The 17,255-nt window shown below is 61.0% G+C and overlaps 2 protein-coding genes across 3 annotated transcripts in view; one reads left to right on the top strand and one right to left on the bottom strand.

The window, feature by feature from the left end:
• NMT1 (N-myristoyltransferase 1) overlaps window positions 1–5,399 on the top strand; it is an 18,621-nt gene extending 13,222 nt beyond the window's left edge. The window contains exons 9-12 of the mRNA XM_066205292.1: window positions 426–596; window positions 839–1,006; window positions 1,996–2,133; window positions 3,836–5,399. Coding sequence (XP_066061389.1) covers window positions 426–596; window positions 839–1,006; window positions 1,996–2,133; window positions 3,836–3,856 — 498 coding nt within the window. The 3' untranslated portion in view covers window positions 3,857–5,399. The remainder of the gene's footprint in view (window positions 1–425; window positions 597–838; window positions 1,007–1,995; window positions 2,134–3,835) is intronic.
• On the bottom strand, window positions 5,365–17,255 carry PLCD3 (phospholipase C delta 3). Of its 2 annotated transcripts, XM_066205291.1 has the most exons (16): window positions 16,995–17,255; window positions 14,486–14,647; window positions 13,075–13,303; window positions 12,859–12,988; window positions 12,166–12,391; window positions 11,155–11,356; window positions 10,910–11,054; window positions 10,651–10,803; window positions 10,420–10,575; window positions 10,242–10,277; window positions 9,519–9,678; window positions 8,596–8,712; window positions 8,362–8,510; window positions 7,395–7,530; window positions 6,049–6,198; window positions 5,365–5,966 (listed from the first exon to the last, which is right to left on the bottom strand). In XM_066205291.1, exons 1-16 carry the CDS (start codon window positions 17,095–17,097, stop codon window positions 5,878–5,880), a joined length of 2,343 nt encoding a protein of 780 aa, XP_066061388.1. In that variant the 5' UTR covers window positions 17,098–17,255; the 3' UTR covers window positions 5,365–5,877. The 2 variants fall into 2 exon arrangements, with proteins under 2 accessions (XP_066061388.1, XP_066061387.1); XM_066205290.1 differs by lacking the exon at window positions 16,995–17,255 and having other exon boundaries at window positions 10,420–10,572; window positions 13,075–14,566.

Genomic DNA, 17,255 nt, shown 5'->3' with positions numbered 1-17,255 from the left:
AGCTACTGGTTTTGGTACAGAAACTCAGCCCCAGAGCAGATCTGGGCTTGCTGAGCCATCCCAACCCTAGATTAGTAATTGAGGCCAACTGGGAATAACATCTTGTGGAGCCTGGGACATGTCTCCCAGCCTGTGCCTGCTCTGAGTGGGAACAGGAACCTGGAGGGAAGCAGAGTTTGTGTCATTAGAGGGTAGTTCCAGTGGGACCTGCCCTGGCACTTGGGGATTTGGGACACGCTGTGCTCTCTGTGATCTTTGGCATCAGTGTCACGGCTGATCACATCCGTCCTTTGCTGGGCCCGCGGGGCTGGGGGGCTGAAAATGGGCTGATCTAAGCAGAGTGTCTCTGTGCTGCTCGTTGGAGAGCCCTTGGGTGATGAAAACCACTGTGCAAGCAGCGAAACGACTTGTCCCACTTTCTGCAGACTCCCAAGACTCCCGGCCTGCGGCCCATGGAGCACAAGGACATCTCTGCTGTGCACAAGCTCTTGACCGAGTACCTGAAGCAGTTCCACCTGACCCCCGTGATGAGCCGAGAGGAGGTGGAGCACTGGTTTGTACCTCAGGAGAACATCATCGACACCTTCGTGGTAGAGGTGAGGGGCAGGAGCACGATGGCAGGGATGTTTTCCTGGGCTTTTGCCTCTACTGGAGCTGTGGGAGCAATCAAGGAGGAGCTCCGTGCCCCTCCAGGATAGGAATGTGCTGGAGGATGGGTGCCTCCATCCTGGGCCCTGAGTCTCCCTGCAGCCATTACTCCAGCTGGGAGAGTCTGTCTAAGGCTCTGGCCAGGCTTTATCCCAGCCTGACATGTCATGATGTCACTTCTGCCTTGCAGAGTGCCTCGGGAGAGGTGACAGACTTCCTGAGCTTTTACACGCTGCCCTCCACCATCATGAACCACCCGACTCACAAGAGCCTGAAAGCTGCTTATTCCTTCTACAACGTTCACACCAAGACGCCTCTCATCGACCTCATGAGTGACGCGCTCATCCTCGCCAAGTCGGTGAGTGTGGGGTTTTTATCTTCTTTCCTTCTGTTGTTAGAGCCAGGATTCAACGCTCGAGAGGTGCAGTTTTCATGTTCGGACTCAGGTGTTTATGAATTCTTATCTATAGTACAGGCTCACAGGTTGTGAGTTTTAGCTAACAAAGTGAAAAATGGCTGTGTCTCTTAACTCTTTCCAAGGTCATTTAAGCACTAATTGTCCAGTTATGAGATGTCACCTATATTATTTTTACTTTTAACCCAATAACCAGCTACCCGTGGTCCGCAATGCGGATTTTTTCACTCAATTCCAATACACCACCCAAACCCATGAAGGGGAAGGATAAAGAAGAACTTAGCCTAGACCCTAAATCCACCATCTTGCTTTATATATATTATTATTTATTAAAACCTTAAACTCTAAGTTTTCTACCCCGTGATATTACACACTTCTATCCAAACTATACGCCCATAATCCCAGTGCTGTCACTCAGTTTTGGAAGTCTCTTCCACGACCTCAGATCAAATGTAGTGCTCTCATGAGGGTCTGTGCCTGTTAGCACAGAAAGCCTAAAATTGTCAGCTTCCAGAGTTCCAACAGGTGAGGCCGCCAGGGATGGGCTGGCACTGTGGGACCCTGGGCAGCTCACAGGAGTTCACCAGGAAACCCACTGGGCAGCTCATTGCAGGCTGGTCACCCTTGGGTTTGTGGGAAGGGATTGTTCCCAGGACTATAGAAATCCAAATCTGAAAGGATCTGCCACCCAGGAGAGGGATGCAGGGGTACCTTGAGCCTTCCAGCTGTGGTGAGCTGAGCTCAGGGTGTTACTCATGTCCTAGAGCAAACAGTCCTGTAGTGGTTGGATTGAGGGTGAGGACACCAAGGCTGAGCTCTTCCCTTTTTCTGGGATTCAAAGCCAGGCAGGAAAGGGAGCCAGGCTGCTCACAGGTGGGAGGAACTCCCAAGCACAAAAGCAGGAACTGATGGCTTCATGTCTCCCTGTGCAGAAAGGATTTGACGTCTTCAATGCACTGGATCTCATGGAAAACAAAACCTTCCTGGAGAAGCTGAAGTTTGGGATCGGGGATGGGAACCTGCAGTATTACCTGTACAATTGGAAGTGTCCCAGCATGGCACCAGAGAAGGTCAGTGCTGTGAGGAGGGGTCTTGTCCCCACAGCCCTGGGGACATGGGTTTGCTGTCACCCACAGCTGAGCGTTCCAGCCCAGCCAGTCCTTGCAGTGTCACACAGTGATGGGTGAATCCCTGTGCCATCTCCCGTGCCTGCACAGAGCATGTCCCTGCGGAAAATCCCTCCACACTCCTCTTCCAAAGCTAGTTTTATTCCCGGACTAGTGCAGGTTCAGTCCTTCCCCCCCACACCAGTCTCTTCCCTCTGAGGAAGGAGGCTAAGCACAGAGGAGACAGCAGAGGGCTGCAGGGTGGCAGAAATGACACTGGGGGTTGTGACAGTCGCCTGTGATCCCGCACAGGACCCGGGTGTCATTGCGCAGTCCTGGGTGTCACTGTGTCCTGCTGGAGTGGGAGGAACAGCCACCCCTCTGGTGGGAACAGACAGGCTGGAGCAGGAGCTGTGACGAAGGGGGCTGAGCCATGGGGTCCCAGGATGTCATTTGTCCCCAGGGCCAGCAGCCTGTTCCCCAGTGACCTGCGCCCAGAGCTGTGCTGCAGCCCCTGCCTGCCCTGGGCCATCTGAGGCAGCACCTGGTTGCTACTGTCCCTCCAGGCCAGAGATGTGATTCAGCACCTGTCCAGTCCACAGCCGCCTTGCAGAGGATGGTGCTTGAGAACCAGAATCTGCCCAGCTACATCACAGCTAATTAATGCCTTAACAGCTAATTAATGCCTTGATGGCATCACAGGGCTTTGGTTCCCTGGTGTGAAGCCAGGTCTGTCTGTGGGCACAAGCTCTGTGCCCTAAACCAGCCTCACTTGCTTGCTGAGCCTGTAGGAAGGCCCAGGAGGTGTCAGCAATCCCTTCTTTCACTGGAGGAGCTGGGGTGTGGGAGATGCTGGGCATGTTTCCCATGGTGGGGCTGCCTCTGGGTCCCCTGGGTCAGAGAGCATGAGCGGCCACCAGCACGTCCTGGAGAGTCCCCAGCAGTGCCAGCTGCCTGTGGGGGGACATGTCCAGGGACCAGGCTTTTGGTAAGAGGCTTCTCCCAAGTCAGAATCATGGAATGGTTTGGGTTGGAAGGGACCTTAAAAGAGTACCTTGTTCCATCCCTTTCACAGGCAGGAACACCTTCCACTTTCCTGGGCTGCTCCACGCCCTGCCCAGCCTGGCCTTGGACACTTCCAGGGATGGAGTGGCCACAGCTGCTCTGGACATCCTGTGCCAGGGCCTCTCCACCCTCACAGGGAGGAATTTCTTCCCAATATCCCATGTATCCCTGCCCTCTGGCAGTGGGAAGCCATTTCCCCTTGTCCTGTCACTCCAGGCCCTTGTCCAAAGTCCCCCTTGGAGCCCCTTTCAGCACTGGAAGGGGCTCTAAGGCCTCCCTGTAGCCTTCTCCAGCCCAAACAACCCCAACTCGTAGGAGAGGTGTTCTGTCCCTCTGCTCATCATGAGCTGACAAACATCCTTGGCTCATGAATCAAGGCTGTCTCATAACCTGGCGGGGATTGTCACACCCCAAACATTGGTCACCTCCCCGGCTCAGAGCTGGGCAGGGCCTGTGTGCCCATTCAGCCAAACACCCAGGGCTTTGGTGCCGTCAAATATTCCAAAACCAGGGGGGAAACCCACACAGACAGCACCGTGTCCGTGCCAAGCTGGGAACGGAGCAGAAGACACATCCTGACCCCTCTTTCCATTGCTCCCAGGTTGGATTGGTGCTGCAGTAAGGGAGCCCTTGCCAGGAGAGCGTGGAGGAGCCGGGCCTGCGGAGGTGCTGCCCTCATCCTTTCTGCCAAAGCCGGACCCACACCGGGAGAGGGGGACCGGAGCCGCCGCCCCTGCTGCCATCAGCCGTCTCCTTGTTTGATTTAACTGCATCCTGGTAAAGACATGATCAAGGAAATGTAACTGCTGAAACTAGATCATGATTGGCATATAATGGATTTAACGGGTGAATAATAAAAGAATATATTATATATATTTTAAATCTTTCCTGTTCCCAACTGCCATGAGTTGCGTTTGGCTGCTGAAGGTCACCACTGGGCTGCTCGACCGGGACTTTTCTCCATGGGGACAGCTGAAGTTGATGCTGTGGCGCCGGCGTGCTGGAGTACTGGGACGTGGTGGCTGCTGGCCAAACCCTCCTGCCTGCCCCGAGGGTGCTTCAGGCTCTCTCCTGCTCGGCTCTTTGCCCCCTGTTTGCTCCTGGCTCCATTAAACAGGGTCCCCCCCTGCGGGCTCGGGGGCACGTCGAGACTCCATTCAAAGGGCTATTTGTGCAAGCGATGCCTTGTCCCATCTCCTGCCCGGCCACGGAGACTCCAGCCCTTCCTGCTCAACGCTGAACCGAGGGGCAGCAGCGCCCGGAGGTCCGGGGGGGATTCGGCTCCAGAGTGTGTCCGGCACACCCCGCTCTGCTCAGACCCCCGTAGGGCTGCGGGCACCGGGGGATGCTCCACTGCCACTGCCACGCCTCTGGCCTCTCTGCTCCGCTGCTTTTCTCTGGAAGCATGGAATATGGATACACACCATCGGCATCACCCTGGAGCTTCAGCCTCCCCAGCCCCCGGTGCCTTCACCGCCAGCTCCCAGCGTCACCTCGTGCTGTGGGATCCGCTGAGAGAAGGGAAATGTTTCCACGGAAAACCTTCATCCCATCGAGATCTTTTGGGAAGGGAGTGCCCGGACAGCCTCCTGCCGTGTCATGAACCTTGTCCACCCAGAGCTCCGAGATGCTCCTGCCCGCCCAGCCAAAGGTTTCCAAAGCTGCACACCAAGGCCAAGACCCCGTCTATGCACTCTCATGCCTCCCTGTCCCTGCGTGTCCCTGTCACACCCCGTGGCACCACGGACCCTGAGAGCCTGTGCCCACTCCAGCCTGGACCTGTGGGGCCTCGGTGGGGACCAGGAGCCCATCACATTCCCCCTGGCAGTGCCATCACATCGCCCCTGCTCGGGGTCCTGTGTCACCTATGCAAGTACCTCTGTGTCCCCTCCTGTGTCCCTGCTGTCCTGGGCTAGGGGAGGCTGGGTGTGGGTGGGTGACACCCCGTGGGACCCTCCCCCTGTCCCCATGACAGGTTTGAGGGCTGCTGCAATGAATCTCCCCAGCTCCCATGGGTGCAGTACCCATGGGTGCTTGGCAGCTCCCCAGGGCACCGCTGATTCGGGGGTGGGCTCAGCCCTGATCCACCCACAATGGGCCCTGGGGGGTGACAGGGACACTGGGACAGGCTCTGTTAAAATAAAACTTTTATTCGACTGGCTTGATCCCAGAGTGTACATCTGTGACTGTCACTGGTGCCAGAGCAGAGGTTGGGAATGTGTCCCCACCCGGGCACAATGGAGTGTGTGGTGGCAGGGTCCCCTCAGGGATTCCAGGGTGTTGGCACCGTCCTTACACCCCAAGAGAGGGGCTGGGATCAAGCAGGGCCAGGACTGGTGAAATGTGGTGATTGCTGTCATCCATGTCACCCCTGTGGGGCTGTGCTGGGCTGTCGTTGGCCCAGTCAACCCATCCTGGTTGTCACAGCATCTCTGTCCCCTCAAGGGGGGTGGCAATGGGGAACAGGGAGGGGAGCCCCCACCCCTTTGGGTCCTCCCAGCCCTGCTGTCACCACAGACAGGTGAGCGGTGTCCTCGGACTGTCCCCACACAGGATGCCCACGCAGGGAGGAGCCTGTTGTCCCACACGATGTCCCTCCCACGGGCACCTCGGGGACACAAGGATGTCCCTCCTGTGGACGCCTCACAGGCTCTTGCATCGAACGTGCACGAAGAGCGTGGCGGGGGACAGGGATGCCCCGTCCTTGGAGAGCAGGTGGATGTGGCGGTACCCTGGGGACAGATGAGGGGGCTCAGCAGGTGCCAGAGGGCTGTCCCCATCCCCGGAGGGCAGCGGGGTGGCACCTGCACCCACCTTGGCGCATGCTGGGCAGGGGCAGTGTGAACTGCCCCACGAAGTCGTTGCAGGAGGTGCTGTCGTAGTCCTCCACCACGAAGCGCACCAGGGCCAGCTCGGGCACCCGCACCTGGAACCGCAGCGTCTCCTCCCAGCGCGGGTTGAAACCTGCGGCACCGGCGGGGGGGATGAGTGTGGCCACCGGGGACACTGGGGCCACCAGGGCCACTCAGTGCCCCGCAGGGACCGGCAGGACCCCCCCGTGCGCTGCCCCTGCCCCGGCTGGGCTGCCGTCCTGCGCTGGGGGATGTGGGGACTGGGGCACTGGGGGTGATGCTGGGGCCACAGTGGGGTGTGCTGGGGAAAAGGAGACCGTGCTGGGGCTGTGGTGGAGTATACTGGGGGGATGGAGGTCATAGGAGGGGACTGGGAGTCATGCTGGGGTCACGATGGGGTGTACTGGGGAAACTGGCTGCAGTGGGGTATAGTGGGGGAACAAGGGTCAGACTGGGAGAATAGGAGCCATGATGGGGTATACTGGAAAAAAGGGAGCCATACTGGGCTATACTGGGAGAATGGAGGTTGTACAGCGACTGTGGAGGAGTATGGGATCATCCTGGGACTCCAGTGGGATATACTGGAGGAATGGAGGTTGTGGTGGAGCTGGGCTGGACCATACTGAGAGAATGGAGGTAGCACTGGGGTTGTGGTGGGGTGTACTGGGGGAACGGGGGTCAGACTGGGGCTGTGGGGACTGGGGAGAATGGGCATCACATGGGGCTTGGGATGGGTGTACTGGAAGCTGTAAGGGAGCAGCACTGGGAAGAACTGGAACATGTTGGACCCTGTCAGTGGTGGGGATCTGGCTGTGCTGGGGAGGGGGCACTGTGGTGCAGGGAGGGGACAGGGATGTCCTGGGCACCGGTTCAACTGGCTGTGGGTACCCAAGGCACTGTCCCTCACGGGGATCAAGATGCTCCTGGCATCAAGGTGTCCCTGGATCAGGGTGCCCTGGGATGTCCCTGGGGACCAGGTGTCCAGAGGAACTCTGGGGTCAGGGTGTTCTGGGGCGCTCCTGGGCATTGGGGAGCCCTGAGGTACCCCTGGGGGGTCAGGGTGTCCTGGAGCACCCCTGGAGATCAGGTTCCCCGGGGTGTCTGCAGGGATCGGAGTGCTCCAAGGGACCCTGGGGACCAGGTTGTCCTTGGGCATTCCTGGGATTCGGGGAGTAATAGGGTTGTGAGAAGCAATAGGTAATTGGATGTCCCTGGGGGTCGGGGTGCCCTGGAGTGTCCCAATGGGTCCAGATGCCAGCACCCCATGGGTCCAGGTGTCCCTGGGGGTGCCCAGGTGCCAGCACTCACCGTTGTTGAGCTTGTGGTGGGTTTGTTGCTTGGCGCAGTCGGCCGGGATCCCATGGATCTCCACGCGCACTAAGGGATCCACGACGGAGCTGCCCTTGTCCCTGTTCAGCTTGGGCAGCTGCTGTGCTGTGATCACCTGTGGCACAGGGAGCTGGGGTCCAGGGGACAGGGACCGCGGGCAGCCCAGGGGGATGTGGGTGTGGGGAAAGGACTGGTGCTCCCAGGACAAGGGACTTGGCTGGGCTTGGGGACACGGTGAAAAGGAGGGAGGTGGCTGATGCCACCCAGTGGCTAACACCAGCTGGATTTGGGGACAGGATTGGTGTCACCCTGGAGAAGTGTCGTGGGTGGCACAGTCAGGAGCGTGGATGGGGTGAAGAGGAGGGAGGTGGCTGGGTCCCCAGGAGAAGGGGTGTGGGTGGCACTTGGCTGGGACTGGGGAGAGATGGGGACGAGCGAGGCAGCTGATGCCATCTCAGAGAAAAGGCACGGCTGATACCAGCTGGATTTGGGGACAGGGTTAGTGTCACCCAGGAGTGGAGACCAGGGGGGTACCCAAAGAGATGTGAGGGGAGGGTCAGTGTTCCCAGCGAAAGAGAGGTTGGTGGCACCCAGGAGAAGGTGTGTGAGTGGCACCGGGCTGGACACGGGGTTGGTATCACCCAGAGGATGTTGGGTGGCACCTGGCTGGACACGGGGTTGGTGTCACCCTGAGGGGACATGGGTGGCACCTGGCTGGACACGGGGTTGGTGTCACCCAGAGGACGTTGGGTGGCACCTGGCTGGACACGGGGTTGGTGTCACCCAGAGGACGTTGGGTGGCACCTGGTTGGGAGCAGGGTTGGTGTCACTGGGGAGAAGATGCTGCTGGCAGCTGGCCAGGCATTGGAATGTCATGGGTGTGACCCAGCAGGGATGTGGGCGGCACCCAGCCCGGCCTGGGGACACGCTCAAGGGGTGTCCTCACCCTGATGTGCAGCGCCAGGCGCCGGGAGCCCTCCCCGGGGGGGCTGCGCAGGCAGGGGGGCTTCAGGACGTAACCGCAGCGCCCGTTGGGCAGGAAGCGCCCGGCGTTCAGATCCATCTCGTACCCCGGCGTCTGGAAGTTGAGGGCCACTGTGGGGACAGCAGGACGGGGTGTCAGGGTGGGTGCCGGCTCCAGGGGTGGGTGCCAGGTCAGGGAGGGGCCTGGGGGTCTCACCCAGCTGGCAGCCGGCGTTCCACATCTCCTGGGGGTTGTAGTTGGCAGAGTTCATCTTGAGCCCCAGCGGGTACACGCGGCTGAGCTGGCGGGCGTTGTACCGGACCAGCGCCGGGCCTGGGTGGAGGACACGGCTCAGCGGGGCCACTGCACCCTCCGGTGCTGCTGGGGGGCCCCAACAGCGGGTGATGGGCCCAGGGACACGGACAGAGCCTCCCCAGCTGGGTGGGCCTGAGCCTGAAATGTGACCCGGGCCCTGAAACCAGACCCTGGGGTTCAGACCCCAACCCTGAACCTTGAACTTGGACCCCCGACCCCAAACTTCTGACCCTGGATCCTGATCCTGACCCCACATATTGACTTTAAACCCCTGACCCTGGACCTTGACCATGGAACCCAGACCCCGACCCCTGATCTTGACCCTGATCCCTGGTCCTCAGACTCCTACCGAAACCTCCAAGCCTATGCCCTGGTCCATATCCTAATCCTTGACTCCAGACATTAAGCCTGGCTCCAGACATGACCCTGGACCCCAGACCCTGAACACTGACTCAGATCGTAATCCCAGGCCCTGACTGACCCAGACCCCCAGCCCTTGACCCCAGACCTCAGTGCCTGGACTCTGACCCAGACCTTATTCCCAGCCCCAGGCCCTGGACCCAGATGCTGCATCCCAAACCCTGATCCCAGACCTTGATCCTGGTCCTGTGACCCCAGCCTTGGCCCCTGGCCCCAGGTCCTGCCAGCAGACCCCAGTCTCACCCATGCAGGGCAGCCTGGATGAGGCCAGTGTGACCCTGACTGCCACCCATGGAGCCACCCTCGAGACAGAGCCCATCATTCTCAGCCCATCCTGCATCCCAGTGACTCAGGAGTATGGACCCACCCTGTCCCCATCCCTGTCCCCAGCTGGTGGCCCTCACCTGCCTCCTTGATGAGCTTCCGTGCCTTCCTCTCGCTGAAGGAGGACATCTGGCAGGGCTGGGGGTGGCGCAGGGCCTGGGCCAGCCCAGGGAAGGGGACAGCCTGGCAGTACACCACCAATGCTGACAGCTCTGGGGACACCTGTGACGCGTCCTTGGCCTGCCAGAGCCACCGTGGTGTCAGGGACCACCTGGCCCCAGTGGTCACCTGCCAGCCCGAGGGTCTGCAGACCCCCTCCCCTGCTAAGTGCTGAGACCCTCAAGGCAGTGGAGACCCCGAGGTGGTGCAGAACCTGAGGCAATGGAATGATGGACCATGGGCTGATGGGGAACCCAAGCAGGCTGAGAACCTGAAGTCATGGAGAACCCAAGGGGATGGACAGCCCAAGATGTTGGAGAGCCCAAGATGAGAGAGACCCTGAAGTGCTGGAGCATCTGAGGTGATGGGCACTCTGGGATGATGGAATACTTGAGGTGACAGAGACCCCAAAGTGATGCAGACCCCAACAGGTCACTCTGGATGTGATGGAGGCCCAACATGACAGAGAACTTGAGAAATCAAAGTGTCAGAAACCCCAGAAACAGGCCACCCAGCCCAACAGGAAGAGGGAGGCACAGCTGAGGGGGCCCCAAGCTCCGTCCCCTCTTCCAGGCAGTGACAGCCACTGAGTGCCCCCGCAGCACCCGCTCTGTCAGCCCCCCCAGCTCCATCCCATGACCCACCTGCAGAGGTTTGATCTCCTGCAGCGACTGCAGCGACTGAAAGAGGAGAGAGCGGAGCTGCAGAGGGGGATGGCAGAGCTGCAGTGCTCAGCTGGGACAGTGCCAGCATGCCGTGGTCCCCTGGCACCACCAGGATGCCGTGGTCACCCAGAACCACATCCCTGGGGAAGTCTCTTACCCGCCGGGGGCTTCTCTCCTCCACCTTCCCCTCCTCTTCCTCTTCCTCCTCTTCCTCTTCCTCCTCCTCAGGGTCCAGAAGGGAGGTGACACCCTGGGGCTGCTGCCACAGCTCTGGCAGCTTCTTGCCCTTCACCAGGATCTTTTCTTTCAGCTGCTGCAGGAGGCAGGTCCGAACTCAGGCCTCAGAGAGGACATGGGGACACTGAGGTGGGCGTGCAGGTGGCCTTACCTCTGGTGAGGGGAGGTCGTGGGGGTCCTGCCCCTGCAGGGGCTGTGTCAGCAGCCTGTCCCCCAGGATGGCCTTCATGTGCCGGGCCATGGTGGCCTGCTGCTCCAGCCCGCAGTGGTTCTCCAGGGACAGGATGACAGGGTAGGGGGATTTCTGGGCATGGGGATGGGCAGCCCTCAGCACCTGGCAGCTGGCACTGGGCACTCAGCACCCCACACCCGGCACTGGGCACCCCCAGGGCAGCCGGCCCCGGTCTCACCTCAAAGGCAGAGTCGCGGATGCTCTCGATGACGTCACGGAAGAGGATTTTGGAGGTGAGTGTGTGGCCGTGGTAGACGACAGGTTCCCCTTCCGAGCCCTCCCAGCAGTCCAGCTCCACACAGCGACACCCTGCCCTCAGCGCCCTGCCACCACACCGGCAGATGAGTCCCTGTCACCCTTGAGCCACGGGACCTTCTGGGGCTCCACGGGGACCAGGGACACGCACCTGACATGGACACGCACCTGACATAGGCTTCGGTGCTGCTGGTGCCGCCGATCTGGTTGCGGGTCAGGTAGGTGTTGTGGGAGGAGGAGATGAAGTAGTGGCTCAGGGGCTGGCTCATGTCCTGGTGCACCTTGGTGTGCTCCTGGTTGAGGATGTCCCCGGCAGCCGAGAGCAGGTACATCATGAAGCCGTCCAGCATCATCAGGTCCTGCCGCTTGGCTGCGGGACACAGTGGCAGGTGTCACAGAGGGTGACTGGCAGGGTGGCACCCTGGAGACTTTCCCCATTTGGAGGTCCCAATGGTGCCATGTTCATCCCTGACCTGGCACTGTGGCACCCAGGGGACATGTAAGTTCCCTCAATCTCCATCCATGATCCCTCAGTCCTCAATCCATGTAAGTTCCCATCTCCATCCTGCTGGTGCCACATTCACTCTAGATGTGGCACGGTGACACCCATGAGGCATGGAGGTTCCCTGTCCCCACCCTGATGCCCTCTGTCCTCCCAGTGCCATGTCACCGCAGACCTGGCACTGTGGCACCCAGGGGAGGTCCCCTTTGTGTCCCATCTCCCCTCTGATGTCCCCCATCCTCCTAGTGTCACATCTACCTTAAGGGTGCTACTGTGACATGGAGGTCCTTCATCCCTACCATGATGTCCCCTGTCCTCCTAGTGCTGTGTTCACCCTAAACCTGCCATGGTAGAACCTGAGGAAGACAGAAGTCCCTCAGCAGTGTCACATTCATCCCAGAGCTGGCATCGCATCACCCATGAGACATGGAAGTCCATCTGCTGTCCATCCCCACCTTCACATCCCCTGTCCCCAGTGTCACATCCACCAGGTACCAGCCAGGCCCTGTGTTGGATGGCTGACACTGGGGGCACCCTGACAGTGAACACCAGCACAGTAATAGAAGCCCACACCCATTTGGGGGAGCGATGCCACCAATCAGAGCCCCGTCCCTATATCCACGACCTCCCGTGGCTCTGGCAGTGCCCGTCCCATTATCCCACACCCTCAGCCCTACCCTTCTCATTGAGCTCGTAGGTGCGGATGATGGTGCGGGCCTGGCACAGGCTGGAGTCCTCGCCCTGATCCCTGAGGAAATCCTGCAGCTCCTCGGCCGACAGCACCCGGTCCTCACCCGAGTAGCGCCCAAAAAGCTCCTCCAGCTCCGGGCGCCGCAGCAGCCGCCGGCAGAACTCCTCCAGCTCCCGGCCCTCCAGCCGCTCGTTGCCCGAGTGGTCACACTCCTGCTGGGACACAGCCCGGCCTCAGGGACTGTCCCTCCCTGTGTGGACAGGGCACAGCCACCCCCTGCCTTGTCTGTCTGTCCCCTGGGGCTGGCAGTGCGTGTGGGATGAGTTTGGGGGGCTCAGCTACTGTCCCCTCTGTTCCCCCATCCAGAGCCCTCTGACCCTCCACTCTGGGATGGAGCAGAGCAGAGTTCCGTGCCTCAGTTTCCCTAGGTGGAAAGGGACCTTGGGAGATGCCCAGAGGGACAGCTCTCCACGGGGGAGAAACGTCCCACCTTGGGGACACACGGAACAGTGGCTGGGACAGCTCACCCCACCTCATCCCTCTCCACCATGTGCACCTGATGGCACCCAAACATCGGTGGCAGTGGGCGGCTTTGGTGTGAGGAGTTTGTCGGTTCTCAGCGCTGGGGACGGCAGTGCCAGCAGTGGGCACGGCGGGCAGTGCAGTGCAGGACGGGTACCTTGAAGAGCTTGGAGGCGTAGACATCGTCCATGTCGATGTTGAGCATCCTCAGCATGCTCTTCACCTCCCGGAAGGACATCTTGTTGTCCTTGTTCCTGTCTGCTCGCTGCAGGACCCCATGGATCCAACCGCACAGGGATAAGGAAACCACCCGGCGTCACCTGCAGCCGTCCCCACCCTGTCCCCACGCCCCCAGAGCTCCCTCAAAGGATACTGGTCGAGCTTCTCCATCTGGCTCATGGCCTGCAGCCGCCCCATCAGCTTGGTGAGCCCTTGCACCCAGTGCCGGGCGTCCTCCTCGCCGCGGGCGGCCAGGTCGAGGTTCTTGCGGCGGCCCTTGAAGGCGAGGGTGAAGCAGTGGCGCTCGGGGAAGGCGGCCCCGTGCTTGCGCAGCCCCTCGGACTGGCGACCCTCGCGCACCCGCTCGATGTGCGTCACCGAGACTGCGGGGACACGCGCGGGGTGGGGAGGGACGATGGACGTGCTCCCTCGGCGGGTCGCCCGCCCGCGAGCATCCTGCAAGACACCCCGGCTGCCGATGGACACCCGCGCGTCCCCGCGGCGCCCCAGGCGACAGGGCTCGGCTCCTGTCGCTGCCGCAGCCGGGCTGAACCCGCTAATCCCAGGCGAGACAGGAGCCGGGGCCGCTGTCCCTGCGGGGATGGGGACGGGGACGCTGGCAGGGGATGGAGCCGCCTTGCAGCGGTGCCAGCTCCAGGCACCCATCCCAGATGAGAGGGTGGAAACAGACGGGTGACGCCGGGGAGGGGGACAGAGCCTGGCCGGGATGGAGACAGGACCCTGTGCTGACCCCAGGGGGGTGGGGAACGGTGGGGGCTCTTCCAGCTCCGCATGGGGTGTACTGGGAAGTGCTGGAAGGCTCTGGGAGCCACTGCATGAAGTGGGTTGGAGTTCAGGTACCGGGTGGGGGTCCATATTCTGGAGTGGATTCATATCTTGGGTGAGGGTCTGGATCTCAGGCTTGGGGTGCAGATCCTGGATTGCGGTCTGGGTGCTGGGGGATGTCTGGGTCCTGGGTGGGAATCTGGGGTCCAGGTCACAGGTAGGGATCCAGGTCCCAGGGGGCACTGGGTCACAGGTGGAGGTCTGGGTGGGGTCTGGATTGTGGAGTTCCATGTCCCAGAGTGGGGTCTGGTTCTCATTGGGGGATTTGGGTCCTGGGCTGGGGTCTGGGTCCTGGGTTGGGGTCTGGAACTCAGGAGGAGTCTAGGTTCTGGGTGGGGATCCAGGTCTTGGGTGGGGGTCTGGGAACTGGGCTGTGGTTGAGGTCCAAGGTGGGGCTCCAGGTGGGGTTCTGGATGCTGGGAATGGATCTGGGTCCTGGGTGAGGGTCCTGAGGTAGGGTCTGGGTTCCAGGTGGGGCTCCTGGATTGGGGTCTGGGTCTCACATGGTGTCTGGATTCTGTGTGGGAGTCCAGGTCCAAGGTTGTGGACTAGGTCCTGGATTGGGATCCAGATCCCAGGTGGGGGTCTGCGTAAGGGTTGAGGTCCTTGATGGGGGTCTAGGGGTGGGTTTGGGGCACTGCCCAATTCCTGGCCCTCCCTGCAGTTCAGGGCAGTGCAGGATGTGCCCCGGTGTCCCCGAGCCCCCATGGGACACTCACAGCTCTGGGGGGAGCGGGCGCGCCCGAAGCGTCCCTCGAAGCAGACAGTGACCCCGTCCTCCTGCAGGCGGAACAGCCGCTCCCTGGAGCCCCCCTTGGCCTTCACCTTCCAGAGCAGGGACCCCCGGAGCATCCGCTGCACATCCTCGTCCTCCGTCAGGCCTGCGGGGACCAGCCCGGGGCTACCGGGGGCTCTGGGGGCACTGGGGGGTCTAAGGGTGTACTGGGGCCCGGGCTGGGAGTGGGGGCTTGGTGCACATCTGTGTGCACATCTGTATCCTATGGGATGGCATGGGACAAAAGGGACAGACAGGGTGGGGTGGGATGGGATGGGATGGGATGGGATGGGATGGGGTGGGATGGGATGAGGTGGGATGGGGTGGGATGGGATGGGATGGGACAGACACAATGGGACAGAACAGTACAGCACGGCATGGGACATGATGGAGGGATGGGACAGGACAGGGTGAGATGGCCAGGAGAGGCTGATGGGATGAGACGTGAATGACACAATGTGACAATGCAGATGAGACAAGATGGGACAAGTAGGATTGGACAGGAGGGGGTGAGGCAGACCAGGCTGGATGGGACAGAGTGGGCAGGACAAACATGGCAGGGCAGGCAGGGACAAGATGGGGCAAATGGGATGGGACAGGGCAGATGGGCTGGGGGGGAACAAACAGGTTGGGATGGGGCAGAATGGGATGGGATGGGTTGGGATGGGACACGTCAGGATAGAACACCATCGGATGGGGCAGACAGGGCAGGATGGAATGTGATGGGACAGATGGGATGGGACAGGAATGGGTTAGAATGGGACAGGACGGGCAGAAGAGGACAGACAGGACAAACCACTGCCCTTGGACCCCTTTGGAGCACAGCGTGGCCGTTCAGGGGGGACGGGACAGGACACAGCAGTGACACAGCCCAGCTGCTAAATCCCAGCAAAGCCACCCGGATCCTGCATGGAGAGTGCCAGGACAGTGCCAGCAGCAGAGCTCAGGCTGGGAACAATGACGGGGTGGACTCAGGGGACTCACAGGCCCACGCCTCAGCCAGGACTTTTCCATCTATTCACAGTGTGGTTGTTTCCTCCCTTTTTTTGTTTTGGCAGCCATTCCTAACATCCCCAGGGGACACATCCTGCTCTGGCTGGAGATTCCACTCCTGGGCTGGGAAAGGATGGTTTGGGGGCTCCCAGGGACATCCTGAGCCAGCCACGGCCTCAGGGATGCAGGCACCAGCTGCCAGCACCTCCTGCATGGTCACATCCTGCCCAAGGTGCAGGATGGAGGGCAGGTATGGACACACGGCTGCACGAGCACAGGGATGCAGGGATGTATGGACACATGGATACAGGTCCGTGGGCACAGGGATGGACACACGGAATGTCAGATCCGTGCGCACAGGTGTGTGGATGCACGGACACCTGAGTGCATTGTGCACGTGGATGCACAGACACAAGGACACATGGATGCATGGATACAGAGATGCAGGGATGTATGGATACATGGATCTGCTGACACAAGGACAGACCAGTACATGGATATTCAGGTAGATGGAAGCATAGGTGCATGGGTGCACAGATACAGATGCTCAGTCACATGGAGTCACAGGTGCACACAGGGATGCAGGGATGCATGGATACACAGGTGCATGGATGCGCTGCTGCCAGGACATGGGCACGTGGATGCACAAGCATTGGGATGCATGGGCAGTCCCACACACGCTGGTGCATGGACATAGGGGTGGGTGCTCCAGAACACAGCCAAGGGATGCATGGACGTACAGGTGCTGGGATGCAGGGACAGGTGGATACACAGTTGTATGGATACAGAGGTACACATGGATGCAAGGACACAGGGACACACAGACACACGGGCATGGGCACACGGAGCTGCAGCAGCTCCAGGCACTGTGTCCAAAGCCGTGGGGCACAAAGCCAGACCTGGCCCTTCCCACTGCTCCCACTGCAGACCAGGCTGGCCGCTCCCGGGGACACACCCTGACCTTGCCGGGCACCCACTGCCCCTGCCTGGAGCAGTGAACCCCGGGTGCCCACTGTGCCCGGGCAGCACCCCTGGGTGGGGAAACTGAGGCAAGGTGTTGGGGAGGGTCCCGGGGAGTGGAATCTGAGCCTTGGGAACAATAAATACCCTGAGCAAGGGGGCTCCTGTCACCTGTGATGTGGCCAAACCCTGACCCCGCTGTCCCTCAACAGCCGGGCCCATGCACAGCTATTTTGGGGTGTCCTTGGGGACCCCTCCCATCCCAGGGGACCCTTCCCTGTGTGGGGAACCCACCCACCTGTGGGACCCTCCCTACCAGGGGGACCCTTCTGTCCCTGGGGACCCATCTCTGCCATGGCGGCCCCCACCCTGCCATGGGGACCTATTACTGCCGCAAGGGTCCCCACCCACTTCGGGGACCCTCTCAGCCACGGAGATCCCTCCCGGACCCCTCTGGCACAGCCCTGACGGACTTTCTGCCCGGTTCCCTTCGAACTCACCCATTTTCTTCAGAGCCCTCCCGGGCCGGCGGGAGCCACCGACACCGTCCGACGGGGCGCGGAGCTGCTCGGCGGCGGGACGCGCCTTCCTGCCGCAGATCATGACGCGGGACCCCCGGTACCGCCGGTACCCCCGGTGCTCCCGGCACTCCGGTGCTCTCGGTGCCCCCGGTGCCCCGGGCAGTTCTGCCGCTCCCGGCACTCGCGGTGCCCCCGGCCGGTGTAACCGGGCTGGGCGGTGGCGGAGCTCGGGGCTGGGGC

This window comes from Chamaea fasciata, unplaced genomic scaffold (genome assembly GCF_029207755.1).
Source record: "Chamaea fasciata isolate MVZ Bird 193981 ecotype frontalis unplaced genomic scaffold, bChaFas1.0.hap1 SCAF_27, whole genome shotgun sequence".
Classification (NCBI taxonomy): domain Eukaryota; kingdom Metazoa; phylum Chordata; class Aves; order Passeriformes; family Sylviidae; genus Chamaea; species Chamaea fasciata.
The sequence above is the reverse complement of the archived record's forward strand: the minus strand, read 5'-3'. Positions and strand labels throughout refer to the sequence as shown.

What these genes read in the sequence shown, in the direction of transcription:
- PLCD3 (XM_066205290.1), bottom strand. Translation starts at nt 13,997, where the DNA reads ATGGAACTCCACAATCCAGACCCCACCCAGACCTCCACCTGTGACCCA. An exon ending in CTACGAGCTCAATGAGAAGG is followed by an intron (nt 11,357 to 12,165) that starts GTAGGGCTGAGG and finishes TGTGTCCCGCAG; the next exon opens with CCAAGCGGCAGGACCTGATG. An exon ending in ACGACCTCCCCTCACCAGAG is followed by an intron (nt 10,573 to 10,650) that starts GTAAGGCCACCT and finishes CTCCTGCAGCAG; the next exon opens with CTGAAAGAAAAGATCCTGGT.